The sequence below is a fragment of the Vulpes lagopus genome, chromosome 11 (genome assembly GCF_018345385.1).
Source record: "Vulpes lagopus strain Blue_001 chromosome 11, ASM1834538v1, whole genome shotgun sequence".
Lineage (NCBI taxonomy): Eukaryota > Metazoa > Chordata > Mammalia > Carnivora > Canidae > Vulpes > Vulpes lagopus.
This window is the reverse complement of record NC_054834.1, coordinates 86818331-86838592: the sequence shown is the minus strand read 5'-3', so window position 1 is coordinate 86838592 and position 20262 is coordinate 86818331. Positions and strand designations below refer to the sequence as shown.

The following is a 20262-nucleotide window of genomic DNA, read 5'->3' as shown; positions in this document are numbered from 1 at the left end:
CAGGGCCACATGGAAAAGGGGCAGGAATGGCCAGGGGAAAGGAGGTGTTACAGAGGAATTTATAGACAAAGTTTAAAGGATTGGAAACAATAGGACCACACTTGACTTTGAGGACAATCTCTCTGAGCAAAGTATAGAGACGCAATGGAGGAACAGAGCTGAGGAGGGCAAAGGGGAAAGAGGACACTGGGAGTCAGAAGGCTGCTAGAAGTGGTAGTGGCCTACACTTGGAAGCAGTTTTGGGGCCTGGGAAGTGGGAAGGCCCAGTCTGGGGACTGATGTGAGGGAGGAAGAGCACATTGTGGGCTGTCCCCAAAGGTTTGTTAAGTTCCTCAAGCATATTGAGAGAAAGCGGTAAAGCAACGAATGCAGGTCAAATCCCATCACTCAGAACTCCAAGGGAAACAACTAAAATTGAATACTCGCCAATAATGAAAATGGAGACCTCTACAAAATATTATGTAGTTATACAAAATAATGAGATCTTACCACTTGCAACAACACGGATAGACTTAGAGGATATAACACTCAGTGAAATAAGTCTGTCAAAGAACAAATACCATGTGATTTTACCCATAAGTGGAATCTAAGAAACAAAACAAATGAACAAAGGGAGAAAAAGAGGCAAGAAAACCCCAGACTCTTAAATATAGAGAACAAACTGGTGGTCGCCAGAGGGGAGATGGGTTGGGGAAAATAGATTAAGGGGATTAGGAGTATACTTGTCTTGATGAGCACTGAGAAATGTGTAGAATTGTTGAATCATTATATTGTATACCCGAAACCGATACTACACTGTGTGGTTTTTTTTAAGATTTTTAAAAATTTATTCATGAGAGACAGAGAGGGGGTGGGGGGCAGAGACATAGGCAGACTCCATGCAGGAAGCCCGATGTGGGACTCGATCCTGGATCCCAGGATCACGCTCTGAGCCAAAGGCAGATGCTCAACCACTGAGCCATCCAGGCATCTCTATTACACTGTATGTTAATTATACCTGAATAAAAAAATGTAAAAAGTAGAGATCTCTCATGAGCTCTCCAGTATAACTATTCCTTTAAAAATCTTAAACTGCAGCATCCAGAGGGAAAAACCTCTGGTACTAAAGTACTCAAGTATTTAAAGGTATTTCTCTCTAATGGGATTAGAGATCTTAACCTAACTTCCTGGAATTGATAGGAGAGAAGGATTCTTTACCTCTAGTCAAGTGCAGTCATTCTAGGATTTTGCATTCCCTTGCTTTCCACAGAAAAAGATTTGCTCCATGATTAGCGAGCCTGTTAGTTTCCTCCTCACATTTCTGCTGCACCAAGCTATCAGATACTCATTAGCTTCTTTATTAAGACTATTAGATGCACACAAACTGAAAAAGAGCATTAACTCTTTTGCATAATTTAGAATTGTGATTTATTTCTGAACTCGGTATACTGGGACAAAATTATAAAGGAAGAGGGTTACGTATGGACATACATCAGAATTTTTTCAACTCCAAAATGTTTCATATATTCCTTGGAATTCTCATTATAACAGTGAATTAAAATCTTTACTGATCATTTTTTATTAGTTTGTGTTAGCACTATTTATTCCTACAGAGTAGTTAAAAAATGTAAAGCACTTCTAGTGAAATACATAGTCTTCAGCAAGATAAAGGAAGAATCCCACATCTCTTCAATACAATTCATCTCTGACTCAAAGAACACAAGGTGTCATTTCACAAAATGTTACCAACATTAGGGTTGATAGTAAATTAATGTATTTTTCTATAAATTATAAGACTGATATTTAATTACAGGGTACAAAATAAAATAATTATGTCTTCTTCCATCAAGTACTGGTCTATTATAACATGGAACGTGGTATTCGGTTTCTATTTTGCAGCTGTATTTAAAACAATATTTGAACTTACCTCCTTAAGTTAATAGCATTATGCTACTATTCTAACTTCAATTTTATATTTGACCCAGCATAGGATGTACGGTTTTATGAATAGACTTTAGACATGTTAGGTTGTACTGTATTAAACTGTTATACTGAATCACAAATAGTCAAGGATCAGCAATACCACATGGTTCAAATGTAATCTTCACATACTTGTTTTCTTATCCCTTTGCGTTATCAGGAGGGATTAGCAATGGTCACCCGGTCATTAAGTGAATGTCTAAGAAAAATAACATCTATGCATCTATGCAGCATATATTCCATTAGCCACTAGTTAAAAGTTCTTCACCCATAAATAAGCATTAACTTCCTACAGGGACGACTGGATACAAAAGAGGTCCAGAAAACTGATCCTATGTACATTTGAGTTAAGTTTATGATTTTCACTAAGATAATAAAAGAGTTGTTTGTTTTTTGGTAAATTCTGTGCTTGAATAAGACTTCAAAGGGAAATTGCTAAACATAAATGACCTACTTACTAAGCATTGCCTTTCAAAACAATAGGGAGGATAGTTACTGAAAATTATCTACCAGCAATTCTTTCAATAGAGTCTAGGGTCTAGAAAAAAAAAGAAAGAAAGAAAAAAAAAAAACAGTGGTTTTTCTTGGAAAAACAGGAAGATCCATGGACTTTAATTGGAAAACCTGGTTTGTCTGGGCGGTCTTAGTTTACTCCCCTCAAAAGTGAGAATGTCGTGGTCACTCCTCTTTCAAAGCAGCTGTCTGGCCTCGAAAGGACAGCGGGATATTAGGGGGAGAGATGCAGGCATGGTGCATTCTTGAGCCTCTGAGATCCAGCCAGAAGCTTAGAGCTGTCAGGTGAAGGTCTCTGTAGGGCCAAGGGTTGTCATATTTTGCCACTAGAGGCAGCATATCAGGAGTTGCACAAAATCTTTGGGTAGAGAGAAGCTCTTGCCATTTATACCTTTTTATGAATTATATTTATATTTATGTATTGATATAAAATAAAATATTTAGATTTATATGAAATTCTACACCTGTTTAGCAGTCTAAGTATCTTGAATTTTTGCATTTCTTTTATCCGTATATGCATTCTTCGTTTTGGAAAACCCTGAGAAAGAAAAAGAAAGGTTATAAACAGGAATTAGAAGATCTGGTCCCCGCCCACAACGTGTGTGCATTCTCCAGTAGAAAAGACGAACCTACCAGAAAGAGTTATAGAATACATCTCTGTACACAATCGTCCTCCTGCCTCAGGGCACCAGTCTCTACTACACACTTAGTGTAGCACCTCCCTTCCCAGAGCCCAAGCACTGCCTCTGAGACAAACTGCTGAATAGGATACTCTTCACAATCCCTCCTAGCCAGGGACTTCATCTGGGAAATCAATTCAGTTCTTTCTTTCTTTCTTTCTTTCTTTCTTTCTTTCTTTCTTTCTTTCTTTCTTTCTTTCTTTTTCTTTCTTTCTTTTTTTTTAAATAAATTTATTTTTTATTGGTGTTCAATTTGTCAACATATAGAATAACACCCAGTGCTCGTCCCATCAAGTGCCCACCTCAGTGCCTGTAACCCAGTCACCCCTACCCCCCGCTCACTTCCCCTTCCACCACCCCTAGTTCATTTACCAGAATTAGCAGTCTTTCATGTTCTGTCTCCTTTTCTGATATTTCCCACTTATTTTTTCTCCTTTCCCCTTTATTCCCTTTCGCTATTTTTTATATTCCCCAAATGAATGAGACCATATAATGTTTGTCCTTCTCCGATTGACTTGTTTCACTCAGCATAATACCCTCCAGGTCAATCCACGTCGAAGCAAGCTCCTCTGTCTTTGGGATCTACCTTAACCTTTGTTATGGTGGCGCAATATCTCAGAAATCCTGGCAGGAAAATTAAAATAATACTAGTGAAAAATAATTCTAATGACAGCTCCACTGCCATTTGTGGAGACTGCCATGTGCTCTTTTAAAATGTTTTACCTATTTCCCACACCTCTTTAATCCTTAACTACTGCTCGTAAAGTGCTGCTCCAAAAAGACAATGAGGCAGAGCCTGAGTAGGCAGGCCGCCCACGCTCTCTCTACTGTACCAATGTGGGTGTCGGTCCAGTGTTAGCCACCAAATAACCCAGAGATGGGAACAAAGAATGTTTGTCTGCATGACCACAAAATTCTGACCTGCCTGCCCCACCCTGCTCAAAGTTTCTAGAGAAATTCTGCAATGCATTTTAAAAACCTATTGGGACTTTAAATCTACAGAAAAAGAAAATTGCCAAATATACCCACTACCCAGAGAACACCATCATTACCTGTGTACCCACATCCCCTCTTTCTGGGTCATGTGCCACATGAGGATGTTCTTTTATAGCGGGTAGCTGAAGCCCAGGCTGTCTTTTCCCCAGAAAAGTTGTCCTTTCCCCTCCGTCTCAGCTCCTCAAAAGGCAGTTTAGGATTATTGCATGTACATTCCTTTCTTCCTGTGAACATCTGTTCAACATCCTTCAAACTGGAACCCGTTCATGCACAGACCTTCGGGGCACTGGAATACTGACCCACAGCCTTTTCCTCTCACAACTATTTTTAGCCTCGTAAATTGTATTTTTTCAACATTTTAGTCATTATCATGTCTCTATTTTTTCTCCTCATTTCTCCATGTTGTGTAATATTCCTTTAAGTTATCCATTTCCAAGGAACTCAAAGAACTTGATGATTCAGCCCTCTGCCCACATACCCGCATGAGGCAGGAGGCTCTCCTCCCTGCTTATCTGAGGCATAAAATTGTTTGGCTCCAGTGTAGTTCTGTTTTTCCAGCTGTCAAGCAGCAGCTGACCAGATTTTTTTTTATACACACTGAAAACTGACATGCAGCAAAGTGTGTTATGGAGTGGAAGGGTGGATGCAGAGTCTCAAAAAAGCACAGAAGCAAAATAGAATCTTAGAACTCAGAGTGGCAATGAACCTATGCAGAAAGACAAGCTTGACAATTTTATTATGTGCCAGGTACCTGGCCAGCTGCTGGAAATAAACAGAATAAAACCTAGTCCTTGGCCCTTCAGAAGGGAAGGACACAAATGAATTAGCATTTATTCATTCAGTGAGTCTGTAAACACATTATGAGCAGCTATTACATGCCAGAATTTATTCTAGGCCCTGAGAGTACATCAGTGAACAACATAGACAAAAATCCTTGGAGATTACTGAATACAAAAATGCATAGTGGATAATTATATGGATTGGAGTGGGGCCTCTTGAGTTCAAATGCCGGCTGTGCAATCCTGGGAGGAAGGTTTGCCTTTCTGTGTGTCATCTGTAAAATCAGGATGGTAACAGTACCTATCGCATAGGGTTGTTAGGAAGATTATATAAGCTAATACAAGAAAAGAACTTAGAAGAATGTCTGGTACATAACATGAGGTCTATACTCTTAGCTATTATTACATTAGATACTCTGAAAATTAATAAAAGGAAGTCTTGTTTAGAATGGAGTCAGAAGGCTGGCAGGGGGAGCTTTCATGCCCTCATCATGCCCCAAGAGGAGGAGCTGTACCTTGCACTTCCCTGGACACTACTTTACTAACCCAGCAGGAGGAAAAAGGCTTCGCTAACCCTCAACACCCCAACCAACAAGGGATTGTCACAACTCAGCCAGTGAAGAGCCATCATACTTCAAACTCCCAGTTTGCTCTAATAGACTTTGGTTTATAAAGCGCCTCTTGACACCTCCCCTCCTTTCCTCTAGAAAAAAATAGTTTCTTTCCTTGGTTCTGAAGACTTGCCTATGGTTTTGCCATAGCCAGCATGGCTCTGATTATAATTCTCTGCTATTCCTAAATAAACCCATTTTTGCTGGTAAAGTTACGGACAGAATTTTTTTTTTAAGATTAACAATAATTATGGGGCACCTGAGTGGCTCAGTCATTTAAGCATCTACCTTCAACTCAGGTCATGATCCTGGGGTCCTGGGATGGAGCCCTGCATCAGGGTCCTTGCTCAGTGGGGAGCCTGTTCTCCCTCTCCCTCTGCCTGCTGCTCTGCTTATGCTCCCTCTCTCTGTCAAATAAGTTAAATAAAATCTTAAAAACAATTACATTACAGAGTAAGAGCATTTTGTTAAAAGAAGTGAGGTATGAGGCTCTCTGGGAGTACAGAGGCAAAGCACCTTACTCAGGGCGTTGGGGGATTGGACAAAGCTTCTCAGAGGAACTTGCCACCCTAGTCCAGAAGGTTGAATAGGATTTTTCCCCATGAAAAACAGAGATTGTAGTACCAGGTAGAGGAAGGATTGTGTTTGAAGATTTGGAAGCCAAGGAGAGAGCAGTGATGCTTAGAAGTGCGCTTAACTTAGTGTAGGTGTGGGAGGTTGGGAGAAGGGTAAGAAGGAAGCAGAGATCAGATCATGTAAAGGAACTCTGGCTTTCTCCTTCAGCAGAAGTCATTAACTGTAAACAGGAAAGTCACAGAGGATGCACTGGAGTGAAAGTACAAGAGGAGAAGCCAGTCAGAGGAGGCTACTGCAGTGACCTGGGGGGGGGGGGGGGCGAGGAGCGGAGAGGAAGGCCTAAACTAACGTTCAGGACTTGAGCTTAGGGGAGTGTGGACAAATAGAGATTCTAAAGAAGCTGATGTGTAGGGTCAGGAATGAGTAGACATCAAGGAGGACTCCTGGGTTTCTGGCTTGGGCAATGTGGTGGGTGATACCTCTCCCTGAGGCGAGGCTCGATGGAGAAGGATCAAACTTGGTGTATGGGGGGCCATTGGGGAGTGAGTATGGGCAGTGCCAGCAATAATGAATGATTAACTTACTGTTAGCTAGCTACATTCCCTCTAAAAGGCTTTTGAGTGATCCAGGCTGGGACAACAAGGAGCTCAGGATCCAGCAGAGAGATCCCAACTAAAGATATATGTGGAGAAGTCCAACATGGAAAGCTTCTGGGAGTAGCTGAAATTACTCATTTATTATCTCATTAAATCTCCACCACTCTGTGAAGTAAGTTTTACAAAAAGACCCACGGGCATATAATAATTGGATGACAGACCCAGGCTTGTCTGACTTTAAAATCTTCACTCTTTCCTCTTCTCCACATTGCCTTCTGGGTGGTACGTCAAGTGGCTGGAAGAAGCAGTTGTTTCTGTGTTCCTGGTTTCGGTACATTGCTGAGTTCACTCCAGATCCACCCTGCTGTAGTTTCTGGAAATACAAATATTAATAAAACATGTCTGCCACAGTCAAAGCAGGGTAAAAGAGACAGAAAGACACAGGTCATTTGATATAATATAGCAAAGGTAGTGACAGAGGTATGCACAGCGTATATTTGCCACCACCTTTGAGAATCAGGAAGGGCTCTGGCCTCAAAAGTCTTGATTAAAGTGCATATCCAATAATGTTTGTTCATCAGAATAGATGGAGGTTAAGAGCGGAGAAAGGGGTGGAAAGGTGGGGCCTTTGCCTGAGGGAATTCATTTGGAGGAGACATCACACAAAGGGCTACTTGGCATAGAAGGGACAATGAACAGAGAAGACAGTAAGGCCTGGGAGGGAAAGAGAAGGAAGGGTGCCTAGGGGACTGTCACACTCTAAACATCAGATCCATAGCTCAGTGCATTCATGTGGCCTCTGGGAATTCTAATATACTTCCCCAGCCTCCCTGCAAAAAAAAAAAAAAAGCTTTTGGGGGGCCAGGAAAGTCCAGTCATCTCTGGAATTTGGTCTTGGATTTCGCTAGCAAGTTTGGAGGATTAGCAATTGTAAACACATTTGTAAACACTGTGATCTCCATGATGGGCCTGACTTGTTCACTGGGCCATTCCCAGGACACTGCCTGGCAAAGTAGCATTTCAATAAATACGAACCTTGATGGAGTTAAAGCTAAATGTAAATAAACAGTTAGTTATATTCAGAATATTAAAAAGTTTTTCTAAAATACATTGTACAGCTACGTAATAGATTTACTATGTTGATATTGTTTGGTCTTCTGAGTAGAAGCCAGAGCCCTGAGTTGCCCATTGAGGAACCTCTGATGGTCATATTTGTGGCCATCATCTAGTTTCTATCTGAAAGATGTTGAATGGTCTTTGCAATGTTATTCATAACCACATGACCTGATTTAGAATCAATCTTATGTTAAAAAAGAATGCCACAGACCCAAAATGGAACCACATAAACCAAGTCACCAAACCAAGGCTTAATATCTAAGCTAATTGCAGTCCCAACCTCCTTCATAAATGCAGCCTTCATGGGACACTCAGGAATTTTCTGATCAGCACCAATCAGGTCATTTGTCACATGGGCTCACCATCCCTGAAAATAAAATGGGGTGGTCCACCTCAAAAGATCCTCTGCCCTTCCCCCTAAACGAAGGTTACCTTACCTAGAATAATCCTCTCTTTTTCTTTTGTTAATAATTTCCTTCTCCCACCTTACTTTCCTATAAATACCTTCTGTTATATACAACTCCTCAGAACTTCCTTCTTCCTGCTAGATGGGATGCTGCTCGATTGATGAATTGTTTAATAAAGTCAAGTAGATCTTCCACTTAGTTGAATTTTATTTTTTAACGCTTCTAATCAAATTCATAATCCATTGTTTCTTGTGAAATATTTTATAGTTTGCCAACATATTAATGCTAACACACCAGCGGATGTGACAGAAAGACTTAACCAGAAAAAGATAAACATTTGTTTTGCTTTTGTTTTTGTTTTTAAGAGATAAACATTTGTAATGAAATCCTCAAGAAGTAGTCACTTGAGCACTGAATCTTTTCCTGGGCACCATCAAAGTCAAAGTCAACATGTAAGTATTCAACAAACTCAGTCGTCATGTATTTTTCTGTGTAAGACTCCTCTTGAGTGACAGACCAGAGTTTTTTAGCAACGGCCTCTATTTCCAAGCATCTTTGAATATTACAACTGCTATAGTCAAATGGCCACAAAATGTGGACACATTATTTGAATTATTAAGATGCTGTGGCTGATAAAGGACTAGACAAATGATGGTTTAACAGCCTTTGGGGTGCTCAAAGAAAACAAAGACCCATGAATAAGGTATGCTTGCTACTGAAACACTGGAACATAGAAATGAGAGAATTATTATTTATGGCGTCTTTTTAAACGTGTAAGGTCTTCTATGGTTACACTTTCATTCCATGTTATGGAAATAAACAAAGACCACCCAAATTAGAACTATCAAAGGCTATTTTTTTCAGAACTTAATATAGTAAAGAAGTCAGCCACCATCACTTGGCAGTTGGACTCAAAGGCAGGGAGGGGAGTGGTAGTGCTTTATGGGAAAAAAATCAAAACATAACAGGGGGACTTCAAGTATGCTCTGATGGGAGATTATTGGCATGGGAAAACAGGAGGCAGGCTAACTAGAAGTGGAATATTTTGCAAGATTGGATTGGGGAGCATATCCTTCTTTTTTTGATTAGTTCCAAATTAGAGGCAAGGGAAGTTGGTAGTCATTGACCAGGTCCTGACCACTCTGGGCAGGTTGCTATAGAGGTTGTGAGACAGAATCCAATTGTCATATATGGTCTGGCCATTTTCTGCATGCATATGCAGTTTCTGAGCATTAAAATGTCAGAGCTTAGTGGGGCACCTGGGTGGCTCAGTGGCTGGGTGTCTACCTTTGGCTCAGATCATCATCCCGGAGTCCTGGGATTGAGTCCTACATCAGGCTTCTTTCAGGGAGCCTGCTTCTCCCTCTGCCTATGCTTCTGCCGCACTTTCTGTGCCTCTCATGAATAAGTAAAATCTTAAAAAAAAAAGAAAGAAAGAAAGAAAGAATTCAGAGGTTAGCTTTCCCAGAATGCTCACTGTATCTACCATATGCTGGAACCAGCACTCTAAAGGAGTAATGATAGGCTGCTGATCCTGAGTAATTGCCACATTCTTGTTGGAACTGTGTCTTCACTATATAGCAAGCATTCTCAATGGGGGCAATATAACCCCAAGGGACTTTGGGGGCGGGGGGCAAAAAATGTTACTCTTCTTATATATAAAGCAGAGATATATAGAGAATATATTGTACATAAAGAGACATACGGTATATCTGTGGTCTTTAAGTTTCATAGGGAGTTGATTAGAAAAAAAATATCTAAAAAAAATATCTAAAACAAGTCTGGAGTGGGGAAGGGTAGAGAATATAATAAAAAGAGAGAGAGAGGGATCCCTGGGTGGCGCAGCAGTTTGGCGCCTGCCTTTGGCCCAGGGCGCGATCCTGGAGACCCGGGATCGAGTCCCACATCAGGCTCCCGGTGCATGGAGCCTGCTTCTCCCTCTGCCTATGTCTCTGCCTCTCTCTCTCTCTCTGTGACTATCATAAATAAATAAAAATTAAAAAAAAGAGAGAGAGAGAGAGAGAGAGAGAGAGAGAGTATAGAGCCTTCCTAAGTATTTCTACCTATAACTATTCTTTCCAGCCATGGAACTAAATAGCATCTGACCACCCCTTTTTAGGCTGCATTTGCTGTGCAGTTTCTGGCTCTTCAAACTTGTTCCTAATTGGTTTAGTTTCTGTTTGAAACACTACAACTACTTCTTCTCTCAAAGCGTGGGGAATATTACCAGAATAAATGTCTGCGTACACCCGTAGCAAAGACTTCCATGTGATATCATTAAGAAGATCCAACTTCCCTTGGAGGTTGACCTCCAACCCCTCTCTAGTTGTCTCTTACCCATCCAGCATAGACTTCCGTCTGATTCTCGCAGCTGAAGTTCAAGTATGACCTTTCTCTGGCAAAAACTTCAGTGGCTCCCTAGCACCTGTTGAATATTGAATTTAAGACTGAAGAATATTCCACAACGGACCATTATTTCCCAACATTCTCAAATACCCTGCATCCTGGTGAAACTAAGCCTAATAGGTATTCCCTGAAGCTCTTCCAACTTTTTCATTCAGCCTTTGAGTGCAGTTATTTCTTTGGCCCCAAAGTTCTCCTTTCTATATACGTGAATCCATAGGAGTATCCAGCTAGCTAGCTGTCTTAAATATATCTCTTGGTAGAACTGAATTTTGTTGCAAATGGATTCCATTAAGAATACAAGCAGAATAATCTTCCAAACTATAGTTGGTAGGAAAAGCAGAAAACTGAACCGAAACAGATGGAGTCAATGTTGAAGGTAACCTGTAAAGTGAGTTTCAATCTGGATTTTAAAGAAAGTGAGATGTGAGATTGGCTTGGGCAGCAGGAGTTCATTCCCAGATAAGTGGGGCAGGTTACATGGAGACTAGGTGTCCACTGAGCAAAAGAGCAAATAAAAACCTTTGTACTTACTTTACTTATCCTCCAGGGCCAAGGCCAAGGAGGAAAATCTGTTCAGTTCCCTCACTACCCCCCTCTGCCCTCACCAGCCTCCCTCTCTCCCTCCCTCCTACAGGTGAGATCCCATTTCTTCCATGCATCTGGTTCCATCCCCCAAGAGCACAGAGAAAGATTTAGGATATTTTTTCTTCACTTATCATTTCATGTTGTTGTTTTTTCAACACTTACTGACTACTGATGTGTTCTGAGCATTTCCCTCGGCCCTGGAGAATAAAGGATGGAAGGAAATGATAAAAGAATAAATGGAACATTTCCAATCTTGATGAGGAGACGATTTATCAAATAACACATACTATAATGGTGTTGGGGGTTTATTTGGTTATTTTTCATGTGGACTCTCCCATTCATTCCTCAACCTTCCCTTCCCTGCCCAGTACCCAATGCGGCTGACCCCTATAGACAACATGTCCTATTACCAGGCTCCTTTGCCCTCTGCCCTTAGTTGGGTTCAGCCAATGGCAGGTACCAGCAAGATATTAAAGAGAAGTAGGAGAAAGGGACCAACGTACTTATTCCTTTTGCTTTTTATCTACTCTGCGCTGCCATCTGACACTGGCTGCATCTTTGCAGAGCAATACCTGACTCTAGGTGACCCTGCCCCCAACACTCAAGGTTCTTAAAAGGGGTTATTCTCATAAATAGCTACAGGGATAACATGATAACCAGAGCATTTCACCTGCAGTGATGTGGTTCACTCATCAGCAAGAACGAAGGAGATGGGCAGTATTCTAACCAGGGCTGGATTTAAGCGATCAGAAAAATTCTAGGACTGGGACAGAAATCTCCCTTAAGTTGCCATCATAGAAATTCACAGCCTCTCATCAAGTTTTCAGACTCAAATCATGCATTCTCAAGCCAGAATGCCATGTTTAAAATGAAGGCCAGATCTTTTTGAGGAAGGAGCCTGCAGTGCTGCTGCACTGAATACCTCAAGTCTTCTTGCAAGTCTTCCTTGGGGATGGTACAGTTGACTTTGAAAATGACCCGTGAAAACAGACATGCTCAGACATCTGAGGGGTTATTAAACACTGGTCCTAGGTTTCTACTCATTTCTACAGAGTTAAAACACACTATGGCCCAGTGGTGTATTCGTTTCCTATTGCTGCTATAACAAATTACCACAAAGCTGGTGGCTTAAAGCAACACAAATGTGTCATCTTATGGTTCTGGAGGTGAGAAGTCTGAAAGAGGTCCTACTGGGCTCAAGTCGAGGTGTCATCAGGGGTGCATTCCTTCTAAAGGCTAAGGGGGGAAATCTTTTCCTTGCTTTTTTCAGCTTCTAGAGTCTTCACTCCCTGGCTTGTGGAGAGACATTATAGTAATAAAGACCAAGAGGAAGCCTCTGGAACTGTCCCTCCTTCATATCTATATGGTAAAATCAAGTGTAATACCACATCCCTGGGCAAGTACAGAGATTAGGGTCACTACCTAAGAAACCAAAAAATGCAAGAATGCTGGTTCTCTATCCTATACTCAATTAATTTCCCTGTTCAGCCAGTGCAAAAGTAAAATGAATTCTGGAAAATGATTACAAATCAATCTCAGCTGCCACTTCTAGGGTGGTGATCTTACTGGGTCAAACATTACAGTCCCAGAATCTGGGGGCTATTTACCTGAATACTTTTTTCTTGATCTAATTAATAAGACCATCCAAAAGAGTTTGCCTTAACTTAGGAGGGTCAGCAGTGTAGTTTTACCATCTTACCTCATAGCTACATCAACTCTCTTCCTCCCTCTCATAATATGGTCTCCTGGGACCTTGATCATCTTGATATCCCATAGAACATCACACTGGTCCATCACATGAGTAACATGATGCTAACTGGATCTCAAGTACAGTAAGTAACAATTTCTTTACGTGCTGTAGTAAGACTGAGATTAAATCCCATAAAAATTGTTGCAAAGTTTCAAGGAATTCAGTAGTCCAGCGCATGTCAGGCTATCATCTTTGAAACAATAGTAAGTCACTATTCCTTGCATGCCCACCACAAAAGGAACAATGTTTGCCAGAACTCTTCAGATTTTGGAGAAACAATATACCACAGCTGGATGTGCTTCTCCAACCCATTTGCTCAGTACCCTCTAGGTCTGTCTGTTTTGAATGAAGCCTGGAGCAAAAGAGGGCTTCCAAGTCAAGGCTGCCCTGATGTTTGGATCTTAAAGACCTAGCAGACACAATAGTTATTAGACACACCTGTGGCAGACAGAGATACTGTACAGAACCTCTGGAAAACTCCAATATAAGAATCATAGAATATATGCCTGGGCTTCTTAGAAAAAAGTCATGCCCTCTTTGTCGATTTATTAGTTATCTATTCATGTGTAATAAAATACCCACAAAACTTAGGGGCCCATCTTAGATTTTGGTTACAGCAGTGAACAATGATTCACTATATGAAAATCGACCCCTCTCTTCCTACAGGGCCCTGGTAGAGAAAGAATGCATGATCATGACATACCAAGCATATTAACGTGCTACCAAAGTACCACAAACTGATTTCTTACAAATCAGAAGTGGATGGTCTCACAGTCCTGGAGGCTGGAAGGCCTGGATCAAGAGAAGAGCAGGGTTGGACCCCTCTGAGCTTGTGAAAGAAGAACCTATCCCTAATTTCTCTCCTTGGCTTATAGATAATCATCTCTTTGCATCTTTTTACATCATCTTCTTTCTATATGTGTCATCTGTGTCCAAATTTCCCCTTTGTATAACCAGTCATGTTACATTAGAGCCCACCCTAATTATTTCCTTTTCACCTGATTACTTCTGTAAAGACCTTATTTCCAAATAAGGTCACTTTCTGAACTACTGGGGATTAGGACTCCAGTATGTCTTTTCTGGGGGAGCAGCATCTCATTATTAAGTGAAAACAGTATTTATAAGATATGCCAGGAGAGCCTAAATGGTCCAGCAGGCACAAGAAAATCACAAGAGCAGAGAATTTGGCCTCCGTGATGGCTTTTCCCACTGCTTCCATGTCTCTCCCTCAGCACACACCTGTCACTTCTGGGGAGGTCTGGATAGCCAGGCCACAGACGGAGGAAGTGCCAGCCTTATGCAGAGTGAGCTGGCCCCAATCCTAAGTGGATGGCTGCCAAGCCACAGCCCCGCTCAGGGCTGCCCCGAAACACCATAGGAAGAGCAATCTTCCTAAGGGACAGAACTTTTATTACAGCTGTTTTTCCATTTTGTATGGAAAGAGAGATGGCCTGATACAAGATCAACACTGACTCAAAGGTGGTAGCTAATGTGTTGGCCAGCTGGTTCCTTAGGGACTTGGAAAAAACAAGACTGAAAGACTGGTGATAAATAAGTTGCAGTAAGGGAGATTTGGGAAAGATTATCTGGGAGTGGGAAGAGTGTCTCATGGAATGTCCCTCCAGGGAAGAAGATTATCTGTCCCACGGATGTCAGCCAAACTTCCGCCAGCATCCCCTTGCTGGATGTACAGGCATGGAAGTCTAGCATGGGCTCAGCTCTACTGCCTTCACTCTCCAAGGCTGATGTGACCGTGGCTTCCCACTTCCATTGCTTTGTGTAGAACCGAGGTGAACCCTGAGCCCCCAATATGGTGCCATTCTCTGTAGTCCTTGTTGGATGGCCCTTTTCACAGTTCCTGCTCCCAGGCTCCAGTAGCACTATCGACTCACCTTGTGAGCAGGTGGAAAGGGGAGGAGCGATCTGAGATATACTTGGAAAAGCAGACTGGAGAGGAATTGGTGGCCACGTGAATATAGGAGAATGGAGAAGAAAACCTGAGATGACTGAAGTTTTCAGGTTTTGTGAATGGGAACACTTTTAATGAAAACAGAAAGAAAAAAAAACAGAGATGATCAGAGAAGGGTAAGGAGAGACGGAGGAAGGGGGTGAAGAGTGCAGTGTGAGCCTCCGGGGATGGGTGTGGGGAGCACATGTAGGTATCATGAGCAACCAGGGGGCAAGAGGGAAAAAAAATCCCTGCGTTTAGAAGCCAAGTCAGCACTTGAGATGAAGGGTGAACACTGGAATCTCTTCCTAACCCTGCGCTACTGTCCCACAGGACTTCACGTGCTTAATCTTTTACCTCTAACTACGGACAGAGCGTTTGCTTTTCAGCTGCAGTAAACAAGCCGGAGAGGCCCATAAGGGGTGGGAGTACTTATCCTCAGGAAAGGAAGGAAGGAAGGAAGCATAGGGAGTCCCTAAAGGCAAATGTTGACCAGGTATTTTATACTGAAAGTGCCAAATGCAGGGACCTCGTGTGTCTCATCCCACATCTCTCTCTCCAGCGACTGAAAGAGGGAAAGAGGGTCGGGGACCTTGTAGCCACTCAAATATTTGGGGAGTGGACGGAATAAATGGGAATAAATGCCACAGAGGAGAGGGAGGGAAGGAAGGAAGGTAGAAGGAAGGAGGGGAGGAAGGAAGGAAGGAAGGAAGGAAGGAAGGAAGGAAGGAAGGAAGGGAAGGAAGGAAGGAAAGAGGGGAGGAAGGAAGGAAGGAGGGGAGGGAAAGAGGGAAGGAGGAAGGAAGAAAGGGACGGAGGGAGAGAGGCAGGGAGGGAGGAGGCACCTACAGGGCACAGTGGGGAGCTGGGGAAGAGCGAAGACTCATGGAACCTTCTTCTCTTCTCTAAACTCTTTGCAAGACTGAAAGATGGGAGTGAATCAACCATGTGAAGTGAAGGTCAAGAACTCGGGCTGAGGGCAGGCCCCAAGGAGTCCGAGCTGAGACCCTTGGACAAGTGCCTTAACCTTTCTGTGCCCAGCTTGTCTCCCTGTAAGATAAACGCGATAAGTGCTTAGGGCAGAGCTGCTGGGAAAAGTAAGCTCCACGTAAGTGTGACTGTTGGTTTTGGCATCTCGAGGAGGAGGTAATAAGCTGCGGGACAGGCTGGGAATTCCCCGCTGGCCGAGGGGGCCTTCAGGAGCCTTCACGAATGAGCCACTGCCTCGTGTCACCTGGCCTTCCGGGAGCTGGGGCCCCGCACAGAGCCCGAGCCGCGGTGAGCGCGCCGCACCTGCGCCCCGCACCTGCGCCCCGCACCTGCGCCCCGGGGGCCGCCCCGCCCGCACCTGCGCCCCGCACCTGCGCCCCGCACCTGCGCCCCGGGGCTGCCCGCCCGCACCTGCGCCCCCGGGGTGCCCCGCGCGCTGGGCACCGGGGGAGGCGCCTGTGGGGCGCCCGCGGCCGGGATGCCAGCGCCCCGCGCCCTCGCGCCCTCGCCCGCCGCCGGCCGGGCCTTTATACGGAGCGGGCCGGGCGCTCACTAATGTTTAACTCGGGCCCAACCGGCGGGCGCGGCGGGACTGGGCGGCCCGGGCGGCGGGGCCGGACGCGCGTCTCCGCGGCCGCCTGACTTGAGGCCGCCGCCCGCGCCCCGCGCTCAGTTCCGGGCCCGCGCCGAGGATGAAGGTGAGTGCGGCGCCGCCCGCCCCGCCCGGTCCAGGTGCCGCCCGCCCCGCGCCCCCGCACCCACCCCGAAGCTCCAGCCGCGGGGCCGGGGGCCCCCGGGGAAGCGCGGGGCCGCCCTCCGGCAGGTGGCGGGACGTCCCGGGCCGGGGCCGCGGGAACCGGCGGAGAGCGGGGGGAGGCGCACGGCCGCGCGGTCGCCGGCTCCTCGCTGCTCGGCTCCGGGGCGCCGCCGGCCCCCGGGCGCTAAAGGGCGCGCGCGCCCCGAGGTCAAGGGCGGCCGCTCGGGCAGCCTCCGCGCCGCGGACCCCTGGGCCCCCTGCAGCCCCCGGGGCCCCGGGGGCCGAGCCCGCCTGGGGGGCCCGCCGGGGGGCCCCGCCCCCGCCCCCGCCGGCCCGAGCCGGGCTCGCCCTGACCGCACGCCCTCTGCCCGGCTTGCAGACGCAGTGGAAGGTGCTCCTGGGACTGCTGGGGCTTGCAGCGCTCGTCACCGTCATCACCGTGCCCGTGGTTCTGCTCAACAAAGGCAGTAAGTTTGCAACCTTTGCAAAAGATTTAGACGGTTGGAGACCAGGGTCAGGTTCTCCGTCACCGCGCCGAGGCGACGAGGGATCCCGCCGGGGGCTTGGAGCCGCGAGCCCGGCGGCCGCCGAGGCTTCCCCCGCGCCCTCGCTGCTCCTGGAGAGCGCGGCTGCGTGCCCCCGGGCTCCCGCTCAGGCTGCCAGAGCCTCCTATGGTAAACGCACACCTCCTGACATCAGGACGAGTCTTCGGATTTCTTTTCTTATGAAACTTAAGTTTAAAGGTTTCACTTTAATATGATTTACATTTAAAAAAAAAAAAAGCCAAACCTTTGTAGTTGTGATGTTCAAAGGAACAGATGTGGTGTCCAAAGGTCTCCAACAGTAGATGTCAGAAAAGGAGGGAAGAAGCAAGGGAAGGAAAAGCCCCAGAATACAGTTTTGAGAAAAGTCTACACTGGGAACCCAGGTTCTTTTCCTTCCGGGATGATGAAAAATGCATTAATCAGAGAGTTAAGATGCAGAGAAATAACTACTTGACCGTTTGTAGAGATATATCATAATAAATCATAAAGCTGGTGTATATACATGGTGATATTCTGGGGGGTGGGTGAGGGTGGAAAGAATCAGTGATGTTTGGTGGATTCTTTGATTTAAAGCCAGCTTCGTTTTTTTAGGTTTCCTGACCCAGTTCAGCTCTAGCTCTTAATATAAAACGTCCCTGTAATGGGATACACATTATTGGATGCAAACAACTGAGAATATCTAGTTTGGGTTTCCTCGGGCCTTACTTTCCTTTTAAGTAAATATTTACTTTCGTTTCAGTATTACACATTCTAATCGGCCAACTGAAGCATTCTCTCTGGATGGTCTAGTCAACCAGGAAATGCGCAGACAGTGCTCGCACACTGAGGGGTCTTCTCCAGATTTCAAGGTGACAGCTCGGAATTAGTTTGCAAAGCTGTCAAGAACTATGTTTGCCTGACAATTTCAGGGTCAGGGCAAAGGTGCCAAAGGTTAAATACCTGAGTGGGTTGACCTATTGATGATTTTTAGTTAAGCAAGCAAATGGTTGCTACCATTTTAGACAATTCAATGGCAGACATCAGTTCCCTTACATTTGACTTTGTTGTGTTAAAATAGAACTTTGTAAGTTCTAAAATGATACTTTGTCAATTTAAACAACCACACACACAAAGCCTTGTTGTAAGAAAAGAATGGGCCGTCCATATAATCAATAAATATTATGCTACTTGCTGCAAATATAAAGATTAATAAAATTAATAAATTAATTTATAAAGGTCTCTGACCTCAAGAAGCTTATAACTACTGGGAAACGAATACACAAAAAATCAAAGTAACCTGGATAGCCCATTTGTCTCCAGAACGTCGCTGAGGCACCAGGGCATCACTGGAAGGATGGGCATAAAACTATAATTATCAGAGCATCCCTTAAGGCAAGTTGGAAGGAATACTTGAGTTTGATAAACCACTTGAAATAGGCAGTGCAATGGCCTGGGGGCCTGAGTCATGCAACAGCCTTCTAGAGGTAATTTGCTTTGTGGGGTAAGGCAGGCAGACTGGGAAGGGGCTGTCTTGCCATTTCCTTAGTCTCTTCCCCAAATGAAATTTGGACAAGTATTTAAGGAACATTTTTTTTTTAATGGGGATTTCTCCAGAGATTCATGTGTCTTCATCTAAACATTATGATTTGATTTATCAAACATCCCAGTAGATTAGAAAGATTACTTCTGGGAAAGTCAGGGAAGTCTTTTCACGAGAAGTTTCTTCTAAGGGGGTGCTTGAATAGTTGATATCAGTGTCTGGAGATAAGGTTTTACAGAAAGTGTAAACACCTTGCGAGTCTTAGAGACACAAGATCACGTCCTGTAATTGGATCAGAAAAGGACTCCTAGCACAGAGGAAGGTGAGCAGCAGCAAAAGGAGTTGATTTTAACCTGTGGGTGATGAGAACTACTGGAGAACTTTGCACATTCCTGGACTGGTGGGCATGACAGTGGGAATGTGGGTTGAGTGGGGCAAGGCTGGAGGGGAAGCAGGGAAGTGTCCCAGAAGACTGATGATGCAGAGCAGAATTTGGAGGCTCAGGCCCTCAAGCTACTCAGAAATGTGAACAATTAGACTTTGGTAATTGATTCAATGTAAAAGGAAGGAGAGGGTGGCTAAGGATGCCTTGTTGGGCAACGAGGTGAATATATGGTTTCACTGTGGACTTTATTTACACTTAAGAAATAACACCCAAGTTATTTCTTTTCTCATATTTCTTAATTGGCATGTATATATATTTGAGGAGAAAGGAGAAATCCTCCGGTTTCAACTGCTGCTTTATCATAGGGGACAGAGTTGAAAGCTCGGGAATGTGGCATTTTCACTAAATCAACAATCTCATTCCCAGGCTGTGCCACGTGAAGGACAGCTTTCTTACAAAGAATCCAGAGTTACCACCCCAGAAGTTGTTCGCCATATTGCCAATCTAGTTTTAAAGTAAATTAAAAAAAAAAAAGTACTGGGCAGGTAAAGAGGATAGGAGGTAGGAGAGAATAAATGGACAGGAAAGGAAGGAAAAGAAAAGAAGGAAAGGGGAAGGAGGAAGATTTAGAAAAAACAAAGTCCTACATCATGTGGAAAGCTAAGACATAAACAGCCAAAAAGAAGGAGGAAGAAATGAGCAAACTCAAGTTCATCCCCTGAAAAGTTGGTTTAAGAGAAGGTTAAGTATTTCCATATTAAACAATGACTTCAGCAGAATTAAACACATCCAGAAGAGAGAGAGAGACAGAGACAGAGAGGCATGAGCTAATACTACTGTAGGATTTTTTAAAAAATATTTTATTTATTTATTCATGAGAGACACACACACAGAGAGAGAGAGAGAGAGAGAGAGAGGCAGAGGGAGAAGCAGGCTCCATGCAGGGAGCCCGATGTGGGACTCGATCCTGGGTCTCCAGGATCACGCCCTGGGCTAAAGGCGGCGCTAAACAGCTAAGCCACCGGGGCTGCCCTGTAGGATTTTTAGAATAAAAACTCCCTGAGGTCAGGAATTATTCATTTTGTCGAGTAAAAATAAAAGTTCACCTCTTCCTGTATGTATAATAAAGGATTGTATTTTAATT

At 44.2% G+C, this 20262-nt stretch overlaps 1 protein-coding gene and 1 long non-coding RNA gene across 3 annotated transcripts in view; one reads left to right on the top strand and one right to left on the bottom strand.

The window, feature by feature from the left end:
* Positions 1-9603: 9603 nt before the first annotated feature.
* Positions 9604-17419, bottom strand: LOC121501579. The gene is made up of 4 exons (XR_005990641.1): positions 17150-17419; positions 11387-11421; positions 10571-10658; positions 9604-9648 (listed from the first exon to the last, which is right to left on the bottom strand). It is a non-coding gene; the product is annotated as an uncharacterized LOC121501579 (long non-coding RNA).
* Positions 16120-20262, top strand: part of DPP4 (dipeptidyl peptidase 4) — a 78972-nt gene continuing 74829 nt past the window's right edge. Inside the window, exons 1-2 of one of the 2 annotated variants that reach the window (XM_041773764.1) lie at positions 16120-16200; positions 17049-17136. In XM_041773764.1, the coding sequence (XP_041629698.1) occupies positions 16135-16200; positions 17049-17136 (154 nt within the window). In that variant the 5' untranslated portion in view covers positions 16120-16134. Of the gene's footprint in view, positions 16201-16505; positions 16611-17048; positions 17137-20262 lie in introns of those variants that run through there. The other variant, XM_041773765.1, reaches the window with a different exon arrangement.